Source organism: Procambarus clarkii, chromosome 27, assembly GCF_040958095.1.
Source record: "Procambarus clarkii isolate CNS0578487 chromosome 27, FALCON_Pclarkii_2.0, whole genome shotgun sequence".
Taxonomy (NCBI): Eukaryota; Metazoa; Arthropoda; class Malacostraca; order Decapoda; family Cambaridae; genus Procambarus; species Procambarus clarkii.
In genome coordinates, this window is record NC_091176.1 from 7,060,948 (window position 1) to 7,084,186 (window position 23,239).

Consider the following 23,239-nt stretch of genomic DNA (forward strand, 5'->3'; position numbering starts at 1 on the left):
CGTGTTACAATGGTGCACAGCGGTGGTTTCAACAATTTTGTTTGAAATTGTTGAAAGGCTCACGCGTCTAGCCGTTCAAACACGTGCGCGTATGCTAAGGAGACAGCCGCGGGCCAGGATTAGCAGTGCGCCCCACAAGTGCGTTTGAGTGGGGATTGGCGAATCTTGGGTCATGCGGGCTGATATGATTAAGGTTAGTTAGTAAGATTAGGCTGTTAAAATTAGATTTATTGAAAAGGAGACCGCTCCGAGTTGATTGGACTGGGTACCATACTCGACCCATTGCAATTAATTCAGAGGTGTTGGGAGCCACCATACTCTCAACAGCAGTTCCTTGAGGGCTGTCGGGGGCGGATATATCTGTGGGACGCCAGTAGATAGTCCGAGGGCGTTATTAGACGACCCAAAACGCTAGGAAAAACGTAATCCGTGAAGGGCGTTGCGGCCTCCGAGGGACGGACTAGTAACCTACCTAGCAGCGATTCAACAACTAAGTGATCGCACACTTAGTGGAGGTTGAGTCGTCCCTAGTCATAATTGTTGCTGAAAGCTGCGTGTCGCTCTGTTGGAACCTAGATGGTGTGGCCTCTAGGCTAGGTGTGGTACGGCGAGCCGGTAGGGACAATTATAAGATTAAGTCGAGTGCATTTTTGAATTAAGTATACTTCAATTTATAAAGTAATTTTCCAATTATTTTCGTTGTTCTAGAGATTAATTTTTTTTCCCTTACATTCAATCCCCGGTTAAAAAATTTTTTCAAAGTGTTTAGCATTTTCTTGCATATTAGACTAAGTGCGTACGTTAAGTTTTGTTATTCCCTGTTGTATTAGTCTAAGTCAGAGGCGTTGTTGCTAGAGTGTAGTTAATCCTCTGGACTTAGGGCTATTGGTCGGTCACGATAGATAAGTGAAGGAGTTTAAGGGATAGTAAGTTGCGTGTAAATGCTTAATAGAGTCCGTGGTATATTTCTAAGTAAGTAAGTAATTATCAAAAGAAGGCACCAAACCGGGAAGGCTATGTAGCACCATCAAATACGCAAAATAATCAGAGGGCGCTAAATATCACCAAGGATGCCAATACGAGAACAAAAACGCATAAGGCGAACGATATCAAAAGTATCCGAGTCACCAAGAATTCTATCGAGGGACAGGCGACCGCGAGGGGCGGTCGGAAAGCAAGACACACGCTCGTCCTGGAAGTCAGGACATTCAAGAAGGACATGCACGACCGTAAGAGGGACAATGCAACTAGGACAATAAGGAGCAGGGCGGCGCTCCATCAAGTGACCATGGGTTAAGCGAGTATGGCCAATACGCAACCTCGCCAGAGCTGTTTCCCACCGCCGGTTACGGTGGAAGGAGGACGGCCACGAGGAAACACAACATTTAAGAGTACGTAGCTTGTTACCAGTAACAGACAACCAAGAAGCCTGCCAACGGGTAAGAACTGAGGAATGGATAACTGGGTAAAAGTCGGAATACGGAATGCCTTTACGAGAGATGGGACAAGAGCGGACAGCTTCCTTAGCGGCAGCATCCGCACGCTCATTTAAAGACACACCAATATGGCTGGGAACCCAACAAAACTCAACCGACTTAAATTTACTGTGAACGAGAAACAGCCAATGCTGGATCTCGACAACTACTGGATGAACCGGATTAAAGGACCCGAGAGCCATGAGGGCACTACGAGAGTCAACAACAACCACAAAGGAGGACTGACAACGAGAAAGCAGGAGACGAAGAGCATAGAGAATTGCATAAAGTTCTGCTGTAAAGATGCTAGTCTCCGGAGGCAAGCGACACATATAAGTGCGATCAGGAAAGGTATATTTCTAAGTATTTTGGGATAAGTTTTCGGCTAAGTCAATGTCGGAAACTCGTTAACTGTAATTAATTTGTATTCGTGGGTCACGTGTATGATCTGGGCGTCATTAGGATTCCCCAGTCGATGCGCGTGATATTTTCTAGTTTTTACCAGTAAGACGGTAAAATTGTGTTTGTAGACTTAGAATTCTGTTTTCAGTAGAAACGTAGGTGGAAAATTTTATAAGTCCAGCTTGGGCTAGAATCTGACTTTTTGGCGGAAATTCTAATTTTCATGTTTCGTGTATATTCTGGGGTCAGTATTACTCTCTAGTGCGCGCAAGGGACGTAATTCTGTTCGTAAAGCATTAAACAGTGATAATTACATTTTTGCCGAATTTAGTTATTTTTCGAGAAAATCGTGTTGTAATTTTGTCAGAGTCCATTTGAGGTGAAAATCTCGGATTTTGACGAAAATTCGAATTAGTGAGTGTTGAAACCGCCCGATGTGTCAGTATTGTTTTGTATACAACGTCAGTAGTAAATAATAACGTATTTATATCTGGAAACGAGAAACCCAAATTTTTGTGAATTAAAGGAGTTTTGTGATATTTGGGGTGATAGAATATTTTTCCCTCGGAGTCAGAAAATTTGGCAGAGTCCAGCAATTGAATAAAAACGCAGTTTTTGATAAAAATTCAATTTTTAGTAAGCATTTATAGGTCCTGGGTGTCTATATTAATCGCTAGAGCGGTTTATTAACGTAAAACTAGTTATTTTCCTTCAGAACAAAAATTTTGATTTTTCAGCGTTTAAGCGAAAAAGCGCGGGACTTAGTTTTTTTCAGCGCAGCTGGTCCCGCTCCATCAGTCATCAGTGGCCACGCTGCTCACTTCAAGCGCGTTTAGTATTCAAGTACAGTAAATATTCTTTATTAATCCATCACGAGTGCTGCGCGTTAGTTGCGTTATCATTTAAATTGTTTTATATAAATTTGATTCTTTAATTTTTTTTTAACGTAAAGGACTTAGGCTTCAGCAATAGAACTGCGGGATATTTCACGGTCAGACACGAGTGCGGGGCAGAGACTCATTCATTGGATTCACTTCAGCGATTCTCTCGATAAATCGTTGTATTTCCTATTTTGGGGATTTAGTAGTTGTTTCTTGGAAAAGAGTTGCTATTTTTTTTTATTATTATTTGTGTAAGATCACGGTTGTAGTGAGTTCGGGTCGAGGGTGTACTATAAGGTAGTTTAGAAGAGACGTGGCACACCAGGAATCACAGAAAATGTTTAACCCAGATAATGACCAGTCAGTGGGGACCAGTGGAAGTGGAAGTGGAAGTGTAGAGGACAGCACCTCTTCCGACACCACTGGGGACCACCTAGGTACACCTCATCCGTCACTACAACAACCCCAACCCCATCCTCAATTCCCATACCAACCCCATCCTCAATTCCCATACCAACCCCATCCTCAGTTCCCATACCAACCCTTCCCCCAACCCCAGGCCACTCCATACCCATTCCAACCCCAGGCCACCCCATACCCATACCCATTCCAACCCCAGGCCACTCCATACCCATACCCATTCCAACCCCAGGCCACCCCATACCCATACCCATACCCATTCCAGCCCCAGGCCACCCCATACCCACCCCAACCTCAATCCACACCCCAGCCTGAGGTCACCCACACCATACCTCAACCCCAACCTCAATCCACACCCCAGCCTGAGGTCACCCACACCATACCTCAACCCCAACCTCAATCCACACCCCAACCCGAGGCCACCCACACCATACCTCAACCCCAACCCCAGGCCGCCACAGCCTTAGACAGGCAGATGCGCACGGAGACGCCGGGCACTCAGTTGTCGCCATACGTAGAGGCGTTAAGTAAAGGCGAGGGAGCCAAGCCGAGGAACTGTGGCGCGGGTTCATCAGGCGGGAAGCAGCCCTCAGCTGCAAGTTCGAGCCACCCTGCGCGGGGTAACAACAGAGATCCGCGGAGGTGTTACTCCTGCTGGAAGCGCGGGCATATACAGAGGGATTGCGAAGTCACTCCTACGAAAGCATGAAAGCAGGCTCCTAGTGATGGCAGGCCTACTTTTGAGGTGAAAGTGGAAGGTGTGAGATTGACAGCTTTTGTTGATACAGGAAGCCAGGCAACAGTAATTAAAAAGTCAGCCTTCAGCAATTTTAAGTATGCACGTCTTCAACGTTGCGCAAAGACATTAACAGCAGTCAATGGGGAAAAGATTGAGATCGTAGGTCAAGGTACTGTTAATTTTGAGATTGATGGGGAATTGCAGCCTCACACATGTACGATCGTAGAGAACCTTGATTTTCCTGGTCACATCTTAATGGGAACTGTTTTCTGTCGCGATTTAATTATTCCTTGTCGGCTCAAAAAGGGGCTAGGAACTGCAGGTTGCAGTTGGGACAGACTTCCTACCCAGTGGAGATGATCGACCATCCCCCAGTTGTAGCTTCAATTAAGAGGAAGCTGAAATATAATGCGCACTATCCAAAATTGATTTTTAAGTCTCTTCCAGACACAGTTAAGAGGTCATGCGCCTTGCATGCATTGACCAAACAGAGTTGCCCACCACATTCTGTTAAATTTATTAAAGTAGCCGTGGGACGTCACATACAACCAGGTACCACCCTTCAGGTGGCTGGGAGATGTGATAGTTTATTAATTCCTCATCACTTAGTTGTAGTGCTCGATAAAGGTGCACTCATTCCAGTTGTCAATCTTTCACATAAGACGTTTCGCTTCAGGGCAGGTGATAGGGTATCTCAGGGAACCATGGTGGAGGACACAGAAATCTTTCACCATGAGTCAGCTGAGACGCCAGCCGTCACTGCACAATGTAGTGCATTGAATATGTTGAACACTAAAACACCATCCAAAGTACAATACGAGACGAGAAATGTTGCACAGAATGTAGAGGAAGTGGAAAAATTAATTTCAGCACTTGATTTGCAACATGTTGCACAGGCGGATAGGAAGGCACTGAGAGGAGTTTTACGAAAATTCCCGAAATTGTTTGCGACAGAGGATGACCAGATTGGTCTCCTTGATAAGATCGAGCACACCATTCCAACTGGTGACCATTTGCCTGTGTACACAAGACAGTGGAGGTTGCCGGAACAGGCAAAGAACATTATCAGGGAGGAGTGCCAGAAAATGTTGAGACAGGGCGTGATAGAGCCTAGTACGTCACCGTGGCTCTCTCCTGTTGTGCTAGTTCGGAAACCGGACGGTAGTTATCGTTTCTGTGTTGACTACCGGAAGGTGAACGAACTAACTAAGGGTGATGTGTATCCGTTGCCCCGAATACAGGAGATAATAGATCAATTTGGTGCTGCTAAGTATTTCTCAACTCTTGACGCAAAATCGGCGTATTGGGCGATTCCGGTGGCAGAACAAGATAGGGAAAAAACAGCATTCTCGGATGGTAGGCACACTTATCAATTCCGTAGGATGCCGTTTGGTTTGAAGACAGCGCCTTCGTCGTTTCAGAGGGCCATCAACTTTATCCTTAGTCCGGTACTGGGTAGGCATTCTTTAGCGTACCTGGATGATGTTGTGATATATTCCAGGACGTTTGAGGAACACCTACAGGACTTGACTGAGACTTTGAAGTTGTTAGATCAGGCAGGTTTCAGGCTGAATGTTCAGAAGTGCACCTTGGCGGCTCAGAAATTCAAATTTCTGGGGTTCCAGGTGTGCCCAGACGGTATCCGACCTGACCCAGATTCTTGCCGCGCCATTGCTGACATGCCTACTCCAAGGACAGCAAAGGACGTGCGTAGGTTTTTGGGGGCGGCCGGATATTTTCGTCGTCACATTGAAGGTTTCGCTGGCATTTCAGCACCCCTGACTGATCTGACAAAGAAAAATGCGAAGTTTGTGTGGAAATCAGAACATGACGAGGCCTATCGCAAACTGAAAGACCAACTAATCACGACACCGGTATTGGCTATTCCTGATTTTGAGAAAGAGTGGGAAGTGCACACTGACGCCAGCGGTATTGCTATTGGCGGGTGCTTAATTCAGCGAGACGAAGATAATTTACCCCATCCAGTAGCCTATTTCAGTAGGAAGGTCAAAGGACCTGAAGTTCGCTATTCAGCTACGGATCGGGAGGCACTGGCAGTAGTAGAATCAGTTAGGTATTTCGAGCCTTACCTATTTCAGCGGCATTTTGTAATCTACACAGACCATCGAGCGTTAACACATATATTTAAAAAGCGAACGAAATGCCCACGAATGTCACGCTGGTCTCACGAACTTTCGGCCCACTCATTCCAGATCTTGTACAAGCCTGGTCCAGCACATGTTGTGCCAGATACGCTAAGTAGAAATATAGCGGCAATGCAGATTAATGAAAATATTGAAACCATTCCATCAGATAAAATGAGAGAATACCAGATGAGCGAGCCTAGATGGAAAGAGATTATTGTGTATTTAGAGGGAGGAAAATACCCGAAAAAGAAAAAGAATTTACCTATTCATGATTTTGAAATGAAACAGGGCGTCCTGTATTATGTTAATAGCCAGAATGATAGGGCAGTATTTCAGCTAGTTATTCCGGACGCGTTGCGGTCATCAGCGTTAAAGCTTGCACATGCTTCAAAAATTGCAGGGCATCCGGGGGTCTTTAAAACGCACTTAAAAGCAAAGTCTCTATTTTATTTTCCAGGATTACTTTCTGAGGTAATCAATTTCGTGAAGTCGTGCCCTCGTTGCCAGAGGAGAAAAGGTACCCTTAAGGTACAAGCCCCACTTCAGGAATTTCCTGAAATTCGTGAACCGTTAGATCGTGTGGGGGCCGATCTGATTGACTTACACCACAGTCATTCAGGAAATAGATACGTGTTGGTGCTAGTTGACCATCTGTCTAGATACACTACACTAGTTGCATTACCTCAGAAGGATTCTCGAACGGTTGCAGATGCGTTCTTGCGTAGGTTCGTTACTGTATTCGGACCTCCTAAAGTTTTAGTCTCTGACCGGGGTCAAGAATTCAATGGGAATATATTTAGAGAAGTTTGTAAGATTTTAGAGACAACTTCGGCTTTTACAACGGCCTACCACCCACAAGCAAACGGAATGACGGAACGGACTAATCGTTCAGTCAAGGATATACTTGCAATCCTTGCTGAACATGATGCAAACACCTGGGATGAACACCTACCCTATGTTCAGTTCGCCTTGAATACTGCCATCCACCAATCAATTAACACCCAACCACTTCATTTGTTTACTGGTAATTCATGCAATTTCCCGTCAGGTCTGCTTAACAGACATAATGTTGCATACGGGGAGGACTATCCTTCAGAGGTCCTTGGAAAAATGAGAAATGCATGGAATATTGCAGCTGAAGCGTCCAAGAAGGCACGGACTCGGTATGCTCATTTTTATGACAAGAAAGTGCGCCCTCTTGAGTTGACGGAAGGAAGCCTCGTATTGAGAGTGAATGAGGCTGCGCCCGCCAATCAGAGCAGGAAACTAGCTCCGAGGTGGCGAGGACCATATAGAGTAATTAAAAGGGCGGGGCCGGTTAATCTTGTTATAAAAGGAGTGTTCGAGGACCAGGTGGAAGGGACAATTCATGTGAATAAATTGAAACATTATCATGCTAGAGAGGAATTAGAACTGCCTTCAGCGGGTCTAGTTCCTGACTCAGCAGTGCTGACTCATGGCTTCACCGACGAGTCAGAAGATGAGGATGACCCTCTGTCATCGCTCATCAGTAGTCAGGTGCAGTCTCGCCACCCTATGGTGACGAGATCTCGCGCTATACAGTTAAGTAACTTCCTTGGTTAGTATAATTTAGTATTCATTAGATTTCCCTGTAAAGGCAATGAGATGTACTATGTCTATACTTGACTCAGGTAGCAACTTTTACCGTGCTCTGGGGTTCCACCTCCACCAAACCCAGAGTATATCTATGCTTCCGCTGTGTTGTGTCTGTCTGTTCCCAAGTCTGATTGGTACACCGACCCAGTTGTTCCAGCCACACGTGAACCCTTGTCTGTAAAGACCGAGGGGGGAGGCACGTTACACAAAGCCCTCCCCCCACCAGACCCAGTAACCCATACATCAGTTACTTTGGGGATGAGTGACTGTCCAGGAGTCACCCGGCCGACGCCTCACGTCACTAACGAGGTTGTCAGGGCCAGCGAGCTGTCCACATTATAGCAGTCACCGGAGGTGCCATACAACGCCGGGGTAGCTGTCTCGAGATCACCAATACCCACCTGCTGCGTCATCAAGACTGCAGCCATTCCAGCAGTGTTGGAGGAGAGGTCAAGAAATGGAAAGCACGTAGCAGTACTCAAGAATTTCGCCGGAAGATTAATGATTACGTCATCTGAAGTAACAAGAAAGCAGAAGTAAGGCGGTCACAGGTGGAAGGCACGGTTTCCCTACAGAGTACCGGGACTCGCCAATAGAAGGTCGCAAAATTGTCTCCTTTGGCCTAAAGTCGGCGGTACGAGGGTATACACAGTTGGTGTTTACGGCCTAGTAACCTGGGGACATCAAGAAACGCCTGAGATGACGTGAGCAATGATGGAAGACGAGATTCACCTGTTCTGCAAACAAGCAACCCGCCTCTACGACCTTCTGACACCACTCCTGCTAAGAGACACTGTTGGTACATCCAGTTCTGCTCTGCTGTGGTCATCTGCGACGTCAAGTTTAACATCAAGACTGCCGTGTGAACTGTGATTGATACGAAGGCGTGTGGACTGTCGAGAGCAAGATTAATGGCCGAAGTAACAGTATTCTACAGCTGTCACTTGGCACTCCGCTCTACTACACTCTGTCGTCATTCAGGAGTACCGGATGGGAGTACAAGAGGACCAGGTATTGATGTCTACACATGGGGAGAAGCAAGATCGACACCGTCATCGTCAGCGACTACATTCAGCATCCAGCAGCGTCGATTTTTTTTTTTTATCGTTTACTCAATATGAACAATTGATACGAACAACAAAGTTGGCTCTGAACATCTGTGTAAAGAACATCTGGACACTTTTGTTTAAATGTTGAAAAACAGATTTAGAATCAATACTTTATAAATGTTGAAAAACAGATTTAAAATAATTCTGGTATAATATATGAATTTTACTCTATAAATTGGTCAGTAATCAAAATCGAAGCCCCTGTGTAATTGTCTCAGCCCAGAACAAACGGTTATGGAAAATTATGTTGTGCTATTTTTTTTCAGAATGTTTGAACACAGGAGAGGCGGACCAATATAAACATTGACACTTCTAGTGAGTGAGAACACTTGGCTGTGCAGTCAGCTGAAACCTGTGATATAGTATAGGAATTTTTTTTTATATTTTTAGATACATGTAATAAACGTTAGGTGTGTTCCTTAACATGTCAAGGTTGACATTGATGGGGAGTGGTTAGTACACGGATGTGAACTTGATAGTTCCGTAGTACGCTCCCGGATGACAAAGTTCAGTCTGAACTTATAACTTTAATGTTTGTTTGAGCACGGTGTGGCCGGCTCTAGAGGACACATGGACTTGGCTAGTGAAGAGCCAAGAGAGTTTAATAGCTAGTTTTTGATGGTAGAGTAGGGACATGTTATTTAGCTATGTCAGTAAGGGTAGGATGTATGTTTCCTGATATTGGAGGATTGCTGTCAGTTGACAGCTGAGAAATTTATGAAATATGAACATGTTCATTATGATGTTGGACTATTATTTGTCAAATTTTATTAGTTAGGTTAGCTTTTGTTTGTGGCATGAGTTGAATTGTGGGTTTGGATACTAAACCTCGTGAATTTTAACAAATTAACAAGGTTTACTAAGTGCTTGTGCGGGGGGGGGGGGGGGGGGGGGGTTGTAACAAACTAGGCTGTTGTAAGAATTATTCCAGAAGGTTCCAGAAGTTCGAGTAGGGACCTGACCTCTCAACAACGCCCAGTCCCCTGGGAATTAGCAGGTCTGAGTCACAAATGGCGGGCATCTTTGTTCATAGCTGCGTATAATGAACCATCCTATAGTATTCAGTAATTTAGAGAAAATTAGCCTTTATTCATTTTGCATTAAAATTGTATTGTATAATAGTACTGGATACAATATCAAGAGTATTCTAATTATTGAGTTTAAGTCACCATCAGTGACGTCACGAATCAGATCTAACTTTTAAGGCGGAGTGACCGGCGGTCATAGGTCAGCAGGGGTGACAGGTCTACTATTTCTCAAAGTTTTAATAACCATTTTTGTGATCGGGAACAGCTCTGCCGTTAGAGGCTTGTGTAATTTATTTCAGTAAAATAATTCAACCAGTCTGGATCAATTAAGTACAACAGAGTTTAATTGTTATAACTTAAACCTTGCTAGTAACTTGGAAACTTTGACTAGGCGGAAGGTTACAATACTCTTGTCTGGGGTAGACCAGACAAGGAAGAGATCAGTGTGATCTGCCGAGCAGCTGGGAGAGGTCAAACATCTTACCTCTCCCCAAGACCAGCCCAACATCTTAGCTGGAAAATATAGAGGTATAGTTGCCATGGTTATGTATAGAAATAGTCTTCTCATTTGCCATTCAGGTCAAGTAGGGAGTGTTAAAGTGATAGGGAGTGAACACATTTAGATTTTGTTTTAGTTTTCTTTTAATAAATTAAATTTGTTATTAATTTGCATTTTATTGTTTCCATTTGGTTATGTGTAAACTTGTCCTGGTCACGTGGTCCACACGAGGCAGAGTTGCATTGGGCGCCGATTCTAACATCGGATCGGAATTCATCATCCCCATCTAATTAACTCCACACTCAAGTTTCCGAGGTAATAAACTACTAGTGGGGATCAAGCCCCAAGGTTGATTAATTAGCGTGATCGATCCAGACCTCGATCATTGCTCTGTAGAGCTGGTCTGGTGGTGGCAGCATAGAGGCGACTCTAGGGTTTTGCTCAGAGCTTAGGTCACGTCATACTGGGTGTAGAATCCTAAGTCGGTCAATCGTCTTAGGACCACGTGGCGTGGAGTTGGCTTTGGTAAAAGTTTTGGAGTCCCTTGGTAGAGAATAATAAGTAAGAATACGGGTAGAGGGAGTAGAAAGAAGGAAGTAAAGAGAGAGGAACCCAAACCCGGGTTACAAAGTTATCCCATATAAATTTGACCTAATTTAAGACAATTCCCACCAAATATACCCAAAAATGTTTTTGGAACATAGCACGGCCAAAGCTCATTTTAGCTGAGTTTTCATCTATTCCAACCTGCCCTAGACAACCCTACCCAGCCTCTCCTGGCATATCCAAAGTCAGATTTGCTTATAGTTGGCAAAAATTATGCCTTTCCCACCTAAATTTAACCTAATTTAAGCCAATTTCCACCGAATATACCCAAATGTTTTGTATCTTAGCATGGCCAAAGTTCATTTCACCCAAGTTTTCGCCTATTCCATCTTACCTTACACAGCCATACCTAACCTGACCTAGCATATCCCAAGCTAGATTTGATTAGAGTTCGTGAAATTTATGCTTACTCGCCTAAATTCAACCTTATTTAAGACAATTTCTACCCAATATACCCAAAATGTTTTGTTACATAGCTCAGCCAAAGACCATTTTAGCCGAGTTTTCACATATTTCAACCTACCCTACATAGCCTTACCTATCCCTGACCTAGCAGATTTGATTAAAGTTTGGGAAATTTAAGCTATCGCCATCAAATTGGAGACAATTTCCCCCAAATATGCCTAAATGTTGTGTATCATAGCACAGCCAAAACCCATTTTACCCGCATTTTCACCCATTCCATCTAAACCTGGACCTAGCCTCTGATACTACATATACTCAGAGAAGTGATGTTTTTTTGGATATGAACCTAAATGCCCGTGCCTAACCTGCAAGAGTCTTGGAGCTTTGTTGAATATTTTATCTATTTTTCTTCGAAAACTTGAGTTTTGGATATGAACCTATCCGCACTGTGCCTAACCTGCTAGGATCTTTGTTGAACATTGTAACCATATTCATAGAAAAGTGATGTTTTAGATATGGACCTAACAGCCCCTCTCCTTTAAAACTTGGAACTGTGTTCAATATTGTAGATATAGTGTTGGGTATGTGTTTTTGTTTTTACACATCAACCCAACCGTCCTGGACCTAACCTCCCTTCATCTAACTTCAAATTTATCGAAAATATGGAAGGAACGTGTTGTTTTGTGCATCAACCCAACCGTCCTTGACCAAACCTCCATTTATCAAACTTCAAATTTATCATAAATATGGGAGGACCGTGTTATTTGTGCATCAACCCTGCCGTCCTGGGCCTACCCTCCCTTTATCTAACTTCAAATTTATTGTATATATGGGAAGAAGGTGTTGTTTATGCATCAACCCAACCTCCCTGGACCTAACCTCTGATACACGAATCTTGGTTCAATATTGCATCATACTTGTAGCATTTTTTTTTCACATAATTCAACCATCCTCAACCTAACGTCTATTACCTGGGGGAGGGAGGTTAATGGAAAATATGATAATAATGGGAATTCTCTCTACATCAGTTCAACTCAACCATCCTTAACCTAACCTTAGAAAGGGATATAACTCACCAAAACTATTTAATTACCATTTACCCAATTTTCCTTATCCTAACCTATAACTAAAGGGTTTAGACCCCCCTTTACCTCGATATTATACTATATATTTAAGGTAGGAATATATTTTCACATATAAACCTAACATTCCCTAATTTAACCCTATACTATAATATCGAGGTAAAGGGGGGTCTAAACCCTTTAGTTATAGGTTAGGATAAGGAAAATTGGGTAAATGGTAATTAAATAGTTTTTTAGAGGTCTGGATCGATCACGCTAATTAATCAACCTTGGGGCTTGATCCCCACTAGTAGTTTATTACCTCGGAAACTTGAGTGTGGAGTTAATTAGATGGGGATGATGAATTCCGATCCGATGTTAGAATCGGCGCCCAATGCAACTCTGCCTCGTGTGGACCACGTGACCAGGACAAGTTTACACATAACCAAATGGAAACAATAAAATGCAAATTAATAACAAATTTAATTTATTAAAAGAAAACTAAAACAAAATCTAAATGTGTTCACTCCCTATCACTTTAACACTCCCTACTTGACCTGAATGGCAAATGAGAAGACTATTTCTATACATAACCATAGCAACTATACCTCTATATTTTCCAGCTAAGATGTTGGGCTGGTCTTGGGGAGAGGTAAGATGTTTGACCTCTCCCAGCTGCTCGGCAGATCACACTGATCTCTTCCTTGTCTGGTCTACCCCAGACAAGAGTATTGTAACCTTCCGCCTAGTCAAAGTTTCCAAGTTACTAGCAAGGTTTAAGTTATAACAATTAAACTCTGTTGTACTTAATTGATCCAGACTGGTTGAATTATTTTACTGAAATAAATTACACAAGCCTCTAACGGCAGAGCTGTTCCCGATCACAAAAATGGTTATTAAAACTTTGAGAAATAGTAGACCTGTCACCCCTGCTGACCTATGACCGCCGGTCACTCCGCCTTAAAAGTTAGATCTGATTCGTGACGTCACTGATGGTGACTTAAACTCAATAATTAGAATACTCTTGATATTGTATCCAGTACTATTATACAATACAATTTTAATGCAAAATGAATAAAGGCTAATTTTCTCTAAATTACTGAATACTATAGGATGGTTCATTATACGCAGCTATGAACAAAGATGCCCGCCATTTGTGACTCAGACCTGCTAATTCCCAGGGGACTGGGCGTTGTTGAGAGGTCAGGTCCCTACTCGAACTTCTGGAACCTTCTGGAATAATTCTTACAACAGCCTAGTTTGTTACAACTTAAATTTCGCCGACTTTAACCAAATCTAGGTTTGGATATGCTAGGATAGGTTAGGTAAGGTTGCGTAGGGTAGGATGGAATAGGAGAAAATGTAGGTAAAAATGGGCTTTGGCAGTGCTGTGATACAGAACATTTGGATATATTTGGTGGGAATTGCCTTAAATTAGATAGAATTTAGGTGGGATAGCTTAAATTTCGCAGACTTTAACCAAATCTAGGTTTGGATATGCTAGGAAAGGTTAGGTGAGGTTGTGTAGGGTAGGATGGAATAGGAGAAAATGTAGGTAAAAATGGACTTTGGCGATGCTATGATACACAACATTTGGGTATATTTGGTCGAATTTAGGTGGCATAGCATAAATTACGCTGACTTTAACCAAATCCAGGTTTGGATATGCTAGGTCAGGTTAGGTGAGGTTGTGTAGGGTAGTATGGAATAGGAGAAAATGGGCTTTGGCAGTGCTATGCTACGCAACATTTGGGTATATTTGGTGGAAATTGCCTTAAATTTGGTGAAATTTAGGTGGCATAGCATAAATTTCGCCAACTTTAACCAAATCCAGGGTTGGATATGCTAGGTCTGGTTTGGTGAGGTCGTGTAGGGAAGGACATATATAATATCTTAGGCTAATGAACTAGTATGTTTATGAAATAGTGTAAATTTTCCTATTTGGGGTTCGAGCTATATGGCAGACTCATATAATGTATGGACAGAGGCGACATAGGCTTGTATGTGAGGATATGGGATGCTCATATTTAGTAAGTTTAGCTAGGTTGAATTTAGTCAAATTTGCGTAGTATAAATATATTTTTGATAGATTTCGATGAATTTAAGTTTTAACAGGATGCATTTTGATAAGATATAGCAAATTTGTCTAAAATTATCATAGACAATACTGACTTCACCTAACCCCACCTGCCCTAACATAACTAAGGCTAGAACAAATAAGTCTGTTAGATGGTTTGAATAAATGCATAAATATGGTGGCCTGATTGGAGAGAATGTAACAAGGAAGGTATTAATAAGACATAAAAATAGTGGACATATGTTAGATGAATAGTTTAGCGCTAATAATGTTGATATCTTAATGGAAAAAGAATGTGTTATATATTGAGCTCATCGGAAGTCATATGAACCATTTTTATATGTGAAATTCTGACTTTTGGGGAGTTGGTTAAACTCAGCATATTATAATTAATGTCCTAAATATACCCAGAAAAATATCATGCAAATTGTGTATTGTTTGACCCAGTTGGTTGTGTTTGTACATATATAGCACAATTAATATACTTGTGTATTAATTGTGCAGATTATGTATTTTGCATAAGTTGTATGATTATTGCAATTATGTATTGATTATATTTCTATAAATTGTGTATTGTTGTATGTATTAATTGTATATGTTTTTGTATGTGTATTTGCGGAAATTGCGTAGTTGTGTATTTAATGAATATGTGCTAGTTATGTATTGTTCATATTTTGGTAAGTTGTGTATTGATTATATTTTTGAGCAAGTTGTGTAAATGTCGCAATTGTATTTGTGTAAATCGTGTATTTATGCTAGTTGTGTATTTTCATATTTGGGGTAGTTATGTATTGTACGTATTTGTGCTAGATATGCATTTGTACAAGTTGTGTAATAATTATGAAAGATGTGTAATATTTGTATAAGTTGTGTATTAATTGCGCATGTTGTGTAATTGCATATGGACGAATTGTTTATTTATACCTTTGCGTATTGATTGTCATTGTGCAAGTTGAGTAATTATATAGCAAGTTTTCTTGTATTAATTGTGCAAAGATGTAAAATAATTACACAAACTGTGTAATAATCGTCCATGTTTTATAATAATTTTTGTGATAATAGTGCATTTATGCAAGTTGTGTTTTTAATTTGTTGAAGTGGAACTGGTGCAACTGTGTTTTTGTGTGCAAATTGTGTATTTTGTGTAAGCTCTGTAATCTGATAAAATAGATCTCCATGGTGTAAGTGTATTTTGGTTTATGAGACAATGTGTGGGTATTTTGTGAAAATTATGTTTGTGAAATTGTGTAATTTTAGTGAAAGCGCATTTTTGATTGTCTAAATGCATAAGACTTTTGATATATTTGTGCAAAATACCGTACTTTGTGTAAATGTCATACTCTGAGCGTACATGCAATATTGTGTAAATGGTATATTTTTGTATGCAACTGACATATTTTGTATGAAAATGTCATATTTTTTTATGTGATGGCATATTTTGAGTGTATATAATATATTTTGTGCATAAATGGCATATTTGGTGTGTAAATGCTGTATTTTCTGTGTGTATGGCATAAATTACATCTGATTAATGGGGAAATGGTGGCAAAAAAACTAGGCTATTCTCTATGAATGCATAGGTTTTGAAGTATGTGTAGGTATGCATGATTGTATTTGCGAGTGTTGGTTTAGAAACAAGTTAGCTGATTTGCGTAGCAAGACTAGGATTTTTTGAGGTGTAGAAATGATTAGCCTATGAATATAGTGGCTAACATCCAGCTGAGTTGCTAGATGGATGAATTGAGGTGCGACATTTGGATATCTATTTGATGGATGTGAGGACAGTTGACTAGCCTATGAACACAGCCACTAATCTGCTGTACTGCTAGATGTGTGGTAACTACTTGTGGATTATAGTAGAATATCTAGCTATAGGGTTTCATAATTGCTGTTGTGTATAAAATTAGAATAAGAGCTATTTATTAAAACTATTATTGTAAACTAATACTTTAAGTGGGATCCCTTGGTTGTTTTAGGCATAGGGTGGACATGAATGAGATTGGGTGGAAATATATAGGAGCTGCCTCGTATGGGCCAATAGGACCTCTGCAGTTACCTTTATTCTCATGTTCAGCTCACCTGCTATGCTGCCAGATGTACGATTCTGCTTAAATTGCAGTACGACATTTGGGCTTCTGTTATACTTTTGAACTTATCACTGAATAATGATTACAGTTGTGGATGACTAAAATGTATATTCTTAGTCCTCTGATTAGGTTAGGTGGGGATGGTTAGTCTAGTCATTTTTGAATAATAACATCAAATACTCATGCCAGTAGGACGCCAAAGGTCGCATTGGTTGTCTGGTGACGTCATACATAGTTGACCAGTAAGGTGCAGTAATACCTTCACACCTATGTGCTAATGGCCAGCAATACCTTATCCCTATACCTGAGGTCGCTTTTCACGATGTCACTAAACAACAACAACAACAACTGGTCTGTAGAATGTATTTGTTATATATATATATAATAAGTTAGGATAGGTTAGGTTAGGAAGGTTTGATCGGGTTTATGAATAACAGAAAATATAAGCAATGAGCGAAAATACGAGCTATTGTAGCTGAATATCAACTCTGATGAAGCACAGAGTACAGTTGAGGTATTAAGCCAGATTAAGAGTTCACACTAAAGTGTGAACCTCCCGGGATCCGCATTTAGCGCGCCTCGCGCCGCAGAAGGCCTTATTTTAAAACATGAGAGGCTTGCTTTTACTGAATGAGTTTTTTATTTGTTATATGCCACAGCAAGGTGTGGGAGGTATGTTTTGAGCGAATGTGAGACGTGTATGAGGTTAAGGACAATATTGGTTACTACTGAACACGCATTGAAATCACCAATGCCCAGGCCTCTATTTTTTAATATAAACGACTGATAGCATTTTTTTCATTTTATTTTTGCCCTATGCATAATAAACGATCCTTTAAGAAAGATTGTCAAAGCTCAAATTACATTCTCTAGAACGATGACGAAGAAGAAATAGGGGTGACATGATAGAGGTGTGACTGAATGGTCATAGTAAAGGGGAATATTAATAACCTATTATACGTATCAACATGAAACAGAATAGGAATGAATTGGATAAGTTTTATATTTAGGAAAAAGACCTGGGTAAATACAGGCAGCAGGGGACGAACTTGAAAATACACACATAACTTCTTGCAGTGCTGAAGTTATGTTCTTCCCTCACATACATGATCCCCTTTGATAAATATAATGGACGATGGTTGGAAGTAAATATGAAATTAAAAATAGACTAGGGATGATGGTATTTTACATTAGGTTTCAAGGTTACTGTTGTATCGCAAAACACACGACTCATAGACCGGCTTTTTAATCCCCTTGAACATGCCGGTGCAGGAATGCTGAGCGGCTAGCTGGTGACGTCATTGACCATTAGCAATGTCTGTGCAGGGTCACTGAGCTAACGAAATTTGGGGATGACTGGAGGCGGCCGTTTAATCCCCTTGAGCGAAAATGGGCCCGGGAAAAAATCAAAACGGCCGGTCGTAGGGACCTTCCATCCATGCAGAAATATGGATACCACCCCTGCGCCTATGCCCGGCCTTCCAAAAAATTAAAACGGCCGGTCGTAGGGGCTGCGACTATGCCCGGCTCTTCCAAAAAATCAAAACGGCCGGTCGTAGGGGCTACCCCTACGACCGGCCCTTCCAAAAAATCAAAACGGCCGGTCGTAGGGGCTGCGACTATGCCTGGCACTCCAAAAAATCAAAACGGCCGGGCATAGGGGCCTTCCGTCCATGCAGAAATATGGATACCCCCCCTGCGCCTATGCCCGGCCTTCCAAAAAATCAAAACGGCCGGGCATAGGGGCTGCGCCTATGCCCGGCCCTCCAAAAAATCAAAACGGCCGGTCGTAGGGGCTGCGACTATGCCCGGCCCTTCCAAAAAATCAAAACGGCCGGTCGTAGGGGCTACCCCTACGACCGGCCCTTCCAAAAAATCAAAACGGCCGGTCGTAGGGGCTGCGACTATGCCTGGCACTCCAAAAAATCAAAACGGCCGGGCATAGGGGCCTTCCGTCCATGCAGAAATATGGATACCCCCCCTGCGCCTATGCCCGGCCTTCCAAAAAATCAAAACGGCCGGGCATAGGGGCTGCGCCTATGCCCGGCCCTCCAAAAAATCAAAACGGCCGGGCATAGGGGCCTTTTCCACTACTGGTGTGCACGAGCCATGCACACCACCAGTATAGAAAACGTGGATTCTGAGATGTGTGTGTCCGCAACCAGACATATATAAGTGAAATAGTGACTATAAGCAATAAGTAAATATGTGACATTCCAAGCCAAATTTTTTTCAAGGCACTAACTTTTTCTCTTGAGTTTTATTAAACAATAGAGATTTTATACAAAATTTGATAATATCATGAGTTACTTTACAATTTATTTAAATATTTTAGTTTTGTTTTATTATTTTTATAAAACTATATTATCAATATAGGTATAGGTTCAGTAGCAATTGTAATATCTTAACATACTAAGGTTAGGTTAGGTTGTGGTTTCTATTCAGCATTTCAAGGTAAACTCAAATATTCACAATAAATTAGGATGTCACATATGCACTTATTCATAAGCAAGATATTGACTATAAGCAAGTGCGAGAAATGGGTTGATGTCCGGTGCGTTAACGAACAGAAAACGGGAATCGGGAACGGGGGTACCTCGTCATACTAGTTATGTACTTGAGGAGAGGTTAAATTATACCTCGAGAAGCAGAAGAACAGTGACTGAGTGATTAGTGCAACTTGCGCTAGGGCTCTGATGATGTGATCTCTGTGAGTGATAAACCCTGCACATTGTAACTTCTAACACCTGGATTTATCACCTGACAGCCGGAGGACGGACTCATTTGTGTCCCCTCGCTATCCTACAGTCGACCCGGCAGCTGAAAACGTCATTCAGGATCAGCTGTACATGAAGCGTGTAGGGTGACTGATAGCAAGTACATCCCGGGTTATTGTATTGTGCACAACCATTTTGGTCGTACAGTAAACCACTCAATCATGGATTTATCAGTGTGTGCTCGCAACGAGACCTCTGTGTCAGAGTACAAAGGGATTCCGGCAGTGTTAATTTCATCCCGTTCTCGCACTTTCTTAGTCAATATTGACTTATTAAATACGTGCATATGTGACATACTAAACATACTAGTTTACCTTGAAAAGCTTCATAGAAAACACCGACCTTACCTAACCTTCTTAGTATGTTAAGATAAGCATCTTATTGCTTCGTAATTAAAATTATTACTTAAGCTATACCTATAATAGGTTAAGTAATAATTGTAATTACGAAGCAATAAGATGCACTCACTTAGGTAATTACACTTTCACCTTCGCAAATAGAGTGGTAGACGGTTAGAACAAGTTAAGTGAGAAGGTGGTGGAGGCCAAGACCGTCAGTAGTTTCAAAGCGTTATATGACAAAGAGTGCTGGGAAGACGGGACACCACGAGCGTAGCTCTCATCCTGTAACTACACTTAGGTAATTACACACACACACACACACACACACACACACACACACAGCACATCTAACACTCACAACACACACAGCACATCTAACACTCACAACACACAACTATAAGCACTTACTCAGAACAGTGAAGAACACTTGCACTGTTACACACAATAAAACACTAAGGTAAAGCACAGAATAAAACATTAAGATAAAACATAACAAAACACTTAGATAAAGCACATAAAACTCAAAGGTAAAACATTACAAGACGCTAAGGAAAAACACACAAAACACGGAAGTAAAGCACATAGCAAAACACTAAGATAAAGCATGCAAAACACCAGAGTACAGCACATAACTAAACACTAAGCTAAATTGCATAACAAAACCCTTAGAGAAAGCACATAACACACTAAGATAACGCACCTAAGAAAACACTAATGTATAGTACATAAGAGACAAGACTCACGGTTAATACGGACGGTCCGGGCGAGGCTGTGGTGAGGGCGGTCGGTGCAGGCTAGGCTGAAGTTGTTCCCGCTCTGAGTCACATGCTCCATCACCATCTCAGAGATGTAACACAGTTCCGAGTCATTTCCTGAGAAAGGGTTCATGTTGTCAGCCTCAATATTATGCAATGAGTAGAGTCTTAGAACAGGATTTGTTGAGTTTTATTAATGTAACGGGGACCGGGTATTAGCTCTCCTTTCGTTCACTATACCCTGCCCTTAGTTTATTAAACCTTGAGAGACCCCAGAACTCTACTCTCAACCCTCAGTCCACTCCTCGTGACCGTCTTAGATACTACAAACACCAAGACGCTGTACTAGGCCTCTAGCAAACTCAAGGACCTTCTCTGGTGCCACCACCTTAATCCGCTTACTTGATTAGCCCCCTAAAAAAAATTGACAGTGAAACAGGAAACCGTCAATTATATATAATTCTCCAAATGTGGATCTCCAATTTAATCGAGAGGAAGGTATGAATTTACGTTAAGTGTGGGAATTAATCGGAAACCAAGGGAATACATCCAATAGTAATACACTAGGCTTTCTTGGAATTATGTATACCGACTCAGTCCAATAAACCAGACTCATGGAGACCGCGGTAAAGACAATCACATATGTTTAAGGGAGAACTCAAAACACCATAAATACTAAACAAGCTTTATTAATCAAGAATATCAGAATGGAAATAAAAAGAAACACTCCCTAACTTTAATATTCCCAAGAAGCACGGATGGAGAAGTAACTGTACCAAACTGTGCAGCACATTACTGTAATATTCTGAGTCTAGCCTGATATTTTTCTGGTCTTCAGGAGGTGGTGATGTTCCCCCAGTTGCTGCTCAAACCACACTGAACTAGTCTGCCTTGTGTTCCAGACTAGGCTAGCAAATATTATTCAACCAGCTCTGGCTACTAAAATTACCAAGCAGGGTCAAATTGAACAAGCTAATCATATTTTCTGGCCAACCCAGATAGTTGAATTCCTATCAAAACTGATGGTAATTCTATAGGCATCTTGAGTCCGGCTATTTCCAATTACAATAATGAATGGTGACCTGTTCTTGAATTTATACGTTATGAATTAATAATACAGTAGGCTGTGGTCACCCCCTAGGCGTACATGACGTCACTTTCTCTATGACGGTATACGAACCCTGATCTTTACCCTACATTCATGTTAAACTAACTTAAGACCTTAAACCAGATTGGTTATTACTGAAATTACTGTATTTATTGAATTATTCATCACTTGTTGAATTAATACCAGGGACGCAGCTATTTTGTTTTTTCCTTGTTAATCCTTTAATCCCCAGCCATTGACCCTCTTTCGGCTCGTCAAGAATACCCTCAGATCTCAAGTTCGTAAAACCACGTGGTACAATTTAACCCCCTATGATCTGAGATCTATAATTTCTTAAACCAAGCTTAGCTTGTTACATTAAAACAGGATGTGTTGAGATTTATTACAACAGGATTTGTCGAGTTTTATTACAACAGGATGTTTTGAGTTTTATTAAAAGAAGATATGACGAGTTTTATTACAACAGGATGATTGTACAGACCAATATTATCAAAAATATTTGAAAAATTATTTACAAACAGCTCTACTCCTACCTCGTAAAATTCAACATATTAAGTCCCTGTCAGTTTGGATTCTACTCCCAAAAGAGTACCAATGATGCAAATTATTAGTCTGCTTGACTTAATCTACTCAGCTCTTGACAAAAATGAGTTTCCGATTGGACTCTTCATTGACCTGAGAAAGGCCTTTGATACTGTTAACCATAACTACCTCTTACTTAAACTCCACCATTATGGAATCCGAGGCCTTGCCCTAAATTATATCCTATCCTATCTTAGTGACAGACACCAATATGTAGCCATCAATGATATAACCTCTCCTGCTTTACCATTAACCGTAGGAGTGCCACAGGACAGCATCCTAGGACCTCTCCTATTTCTTATATACATCAATGCTCTGCCTAATGTCTCTAACATTCTTAAAAATATATTATTTGCTAACGATACTACCCTCATCAACTCTGACCTCAACCCACACTCATTAAATAATGTTGTACATAGTGAGTAAAAAAACAGCGTTAAATGTAATGAAATGCCATTTTCTGGGCGAGACCCGGAGGCTCCCCGGAGCTTATTCAGGTTGATATGAATATACTAGACTTTGGCATCAGTCAGTGTGAATGGAGTTCTTAGGCCTACTGGGGACCATGAGCCAGAACCTAGCCTCCCCAGAGAGGCACGAGGAGCAATGGCCCAGAGGAGCAATGGCCTATAGGAGCAATGGCACATGTGATTTGGAGCATTCTATGTCTGCCATCGACCGGGTCAGGCACCCAGAAAGGTAAGCATCCCAAAACAAAACTATTGTGGTTGAAATTACCACTAAAAGTCAAACGAGTGGACAGAACTCCCCAAAGGAAAACAAACAAATGAGTATGATGTCACCACGTTACTGCACCGCCGTCTGTGCAGTTTTTCCCTTACCCCTCCCGGGGAGGGGGAGCCCCAGACTCCTGACGTCGGCTACCCACACCCCAGTTCTGAGGTTGGATGTCAAAAAACACACGAAAAAACGCTAACCAGAGGGAGGGAAGGATGCCGGGAAGCCTCTGGGTTTCATCCAGAAAATGGTGTTTCATTACATTCAACCCTGGTTTTCTGGGGAAAGCCCCTTCGGCTCCCTAGAGCTGCTTACCAAAAGAAGAAAGCAATAGGGACTTACCAGGGAGGCGGTCGGCACTCATCCCTCAATGCGAAGTCGAGAC

General features: G+C 41.7%; 1 protein-coding gene across 5 annotated transcripts in view; it reads right to left on the reverse strand.

Moving 5' to 3' along the window:
• LOC123762726 (vascular endothelial growth factor receptor kdr-like) overlaps positions 1 to 23,239 on the reverse strand; it is a 471,742-nt gene that overhangs the window by 78,484 nt on the left and 370,019 nt on the right. For all 5 annotated transcript variants that reach the window (XM_069332305.1, XM_069332302.1, XM_069332303.1 and 2 more), the window contains one exon: positions 20,415 to 20,543. In XM_069332305.1, the coding sequence (XP_069188406.1) occupies positions 20,415 to 20,543 (129 nt within the window). The remainder of the gene's footprint in view (positions 1 to 20,414; positions 20,544 to 23,239) is intronic.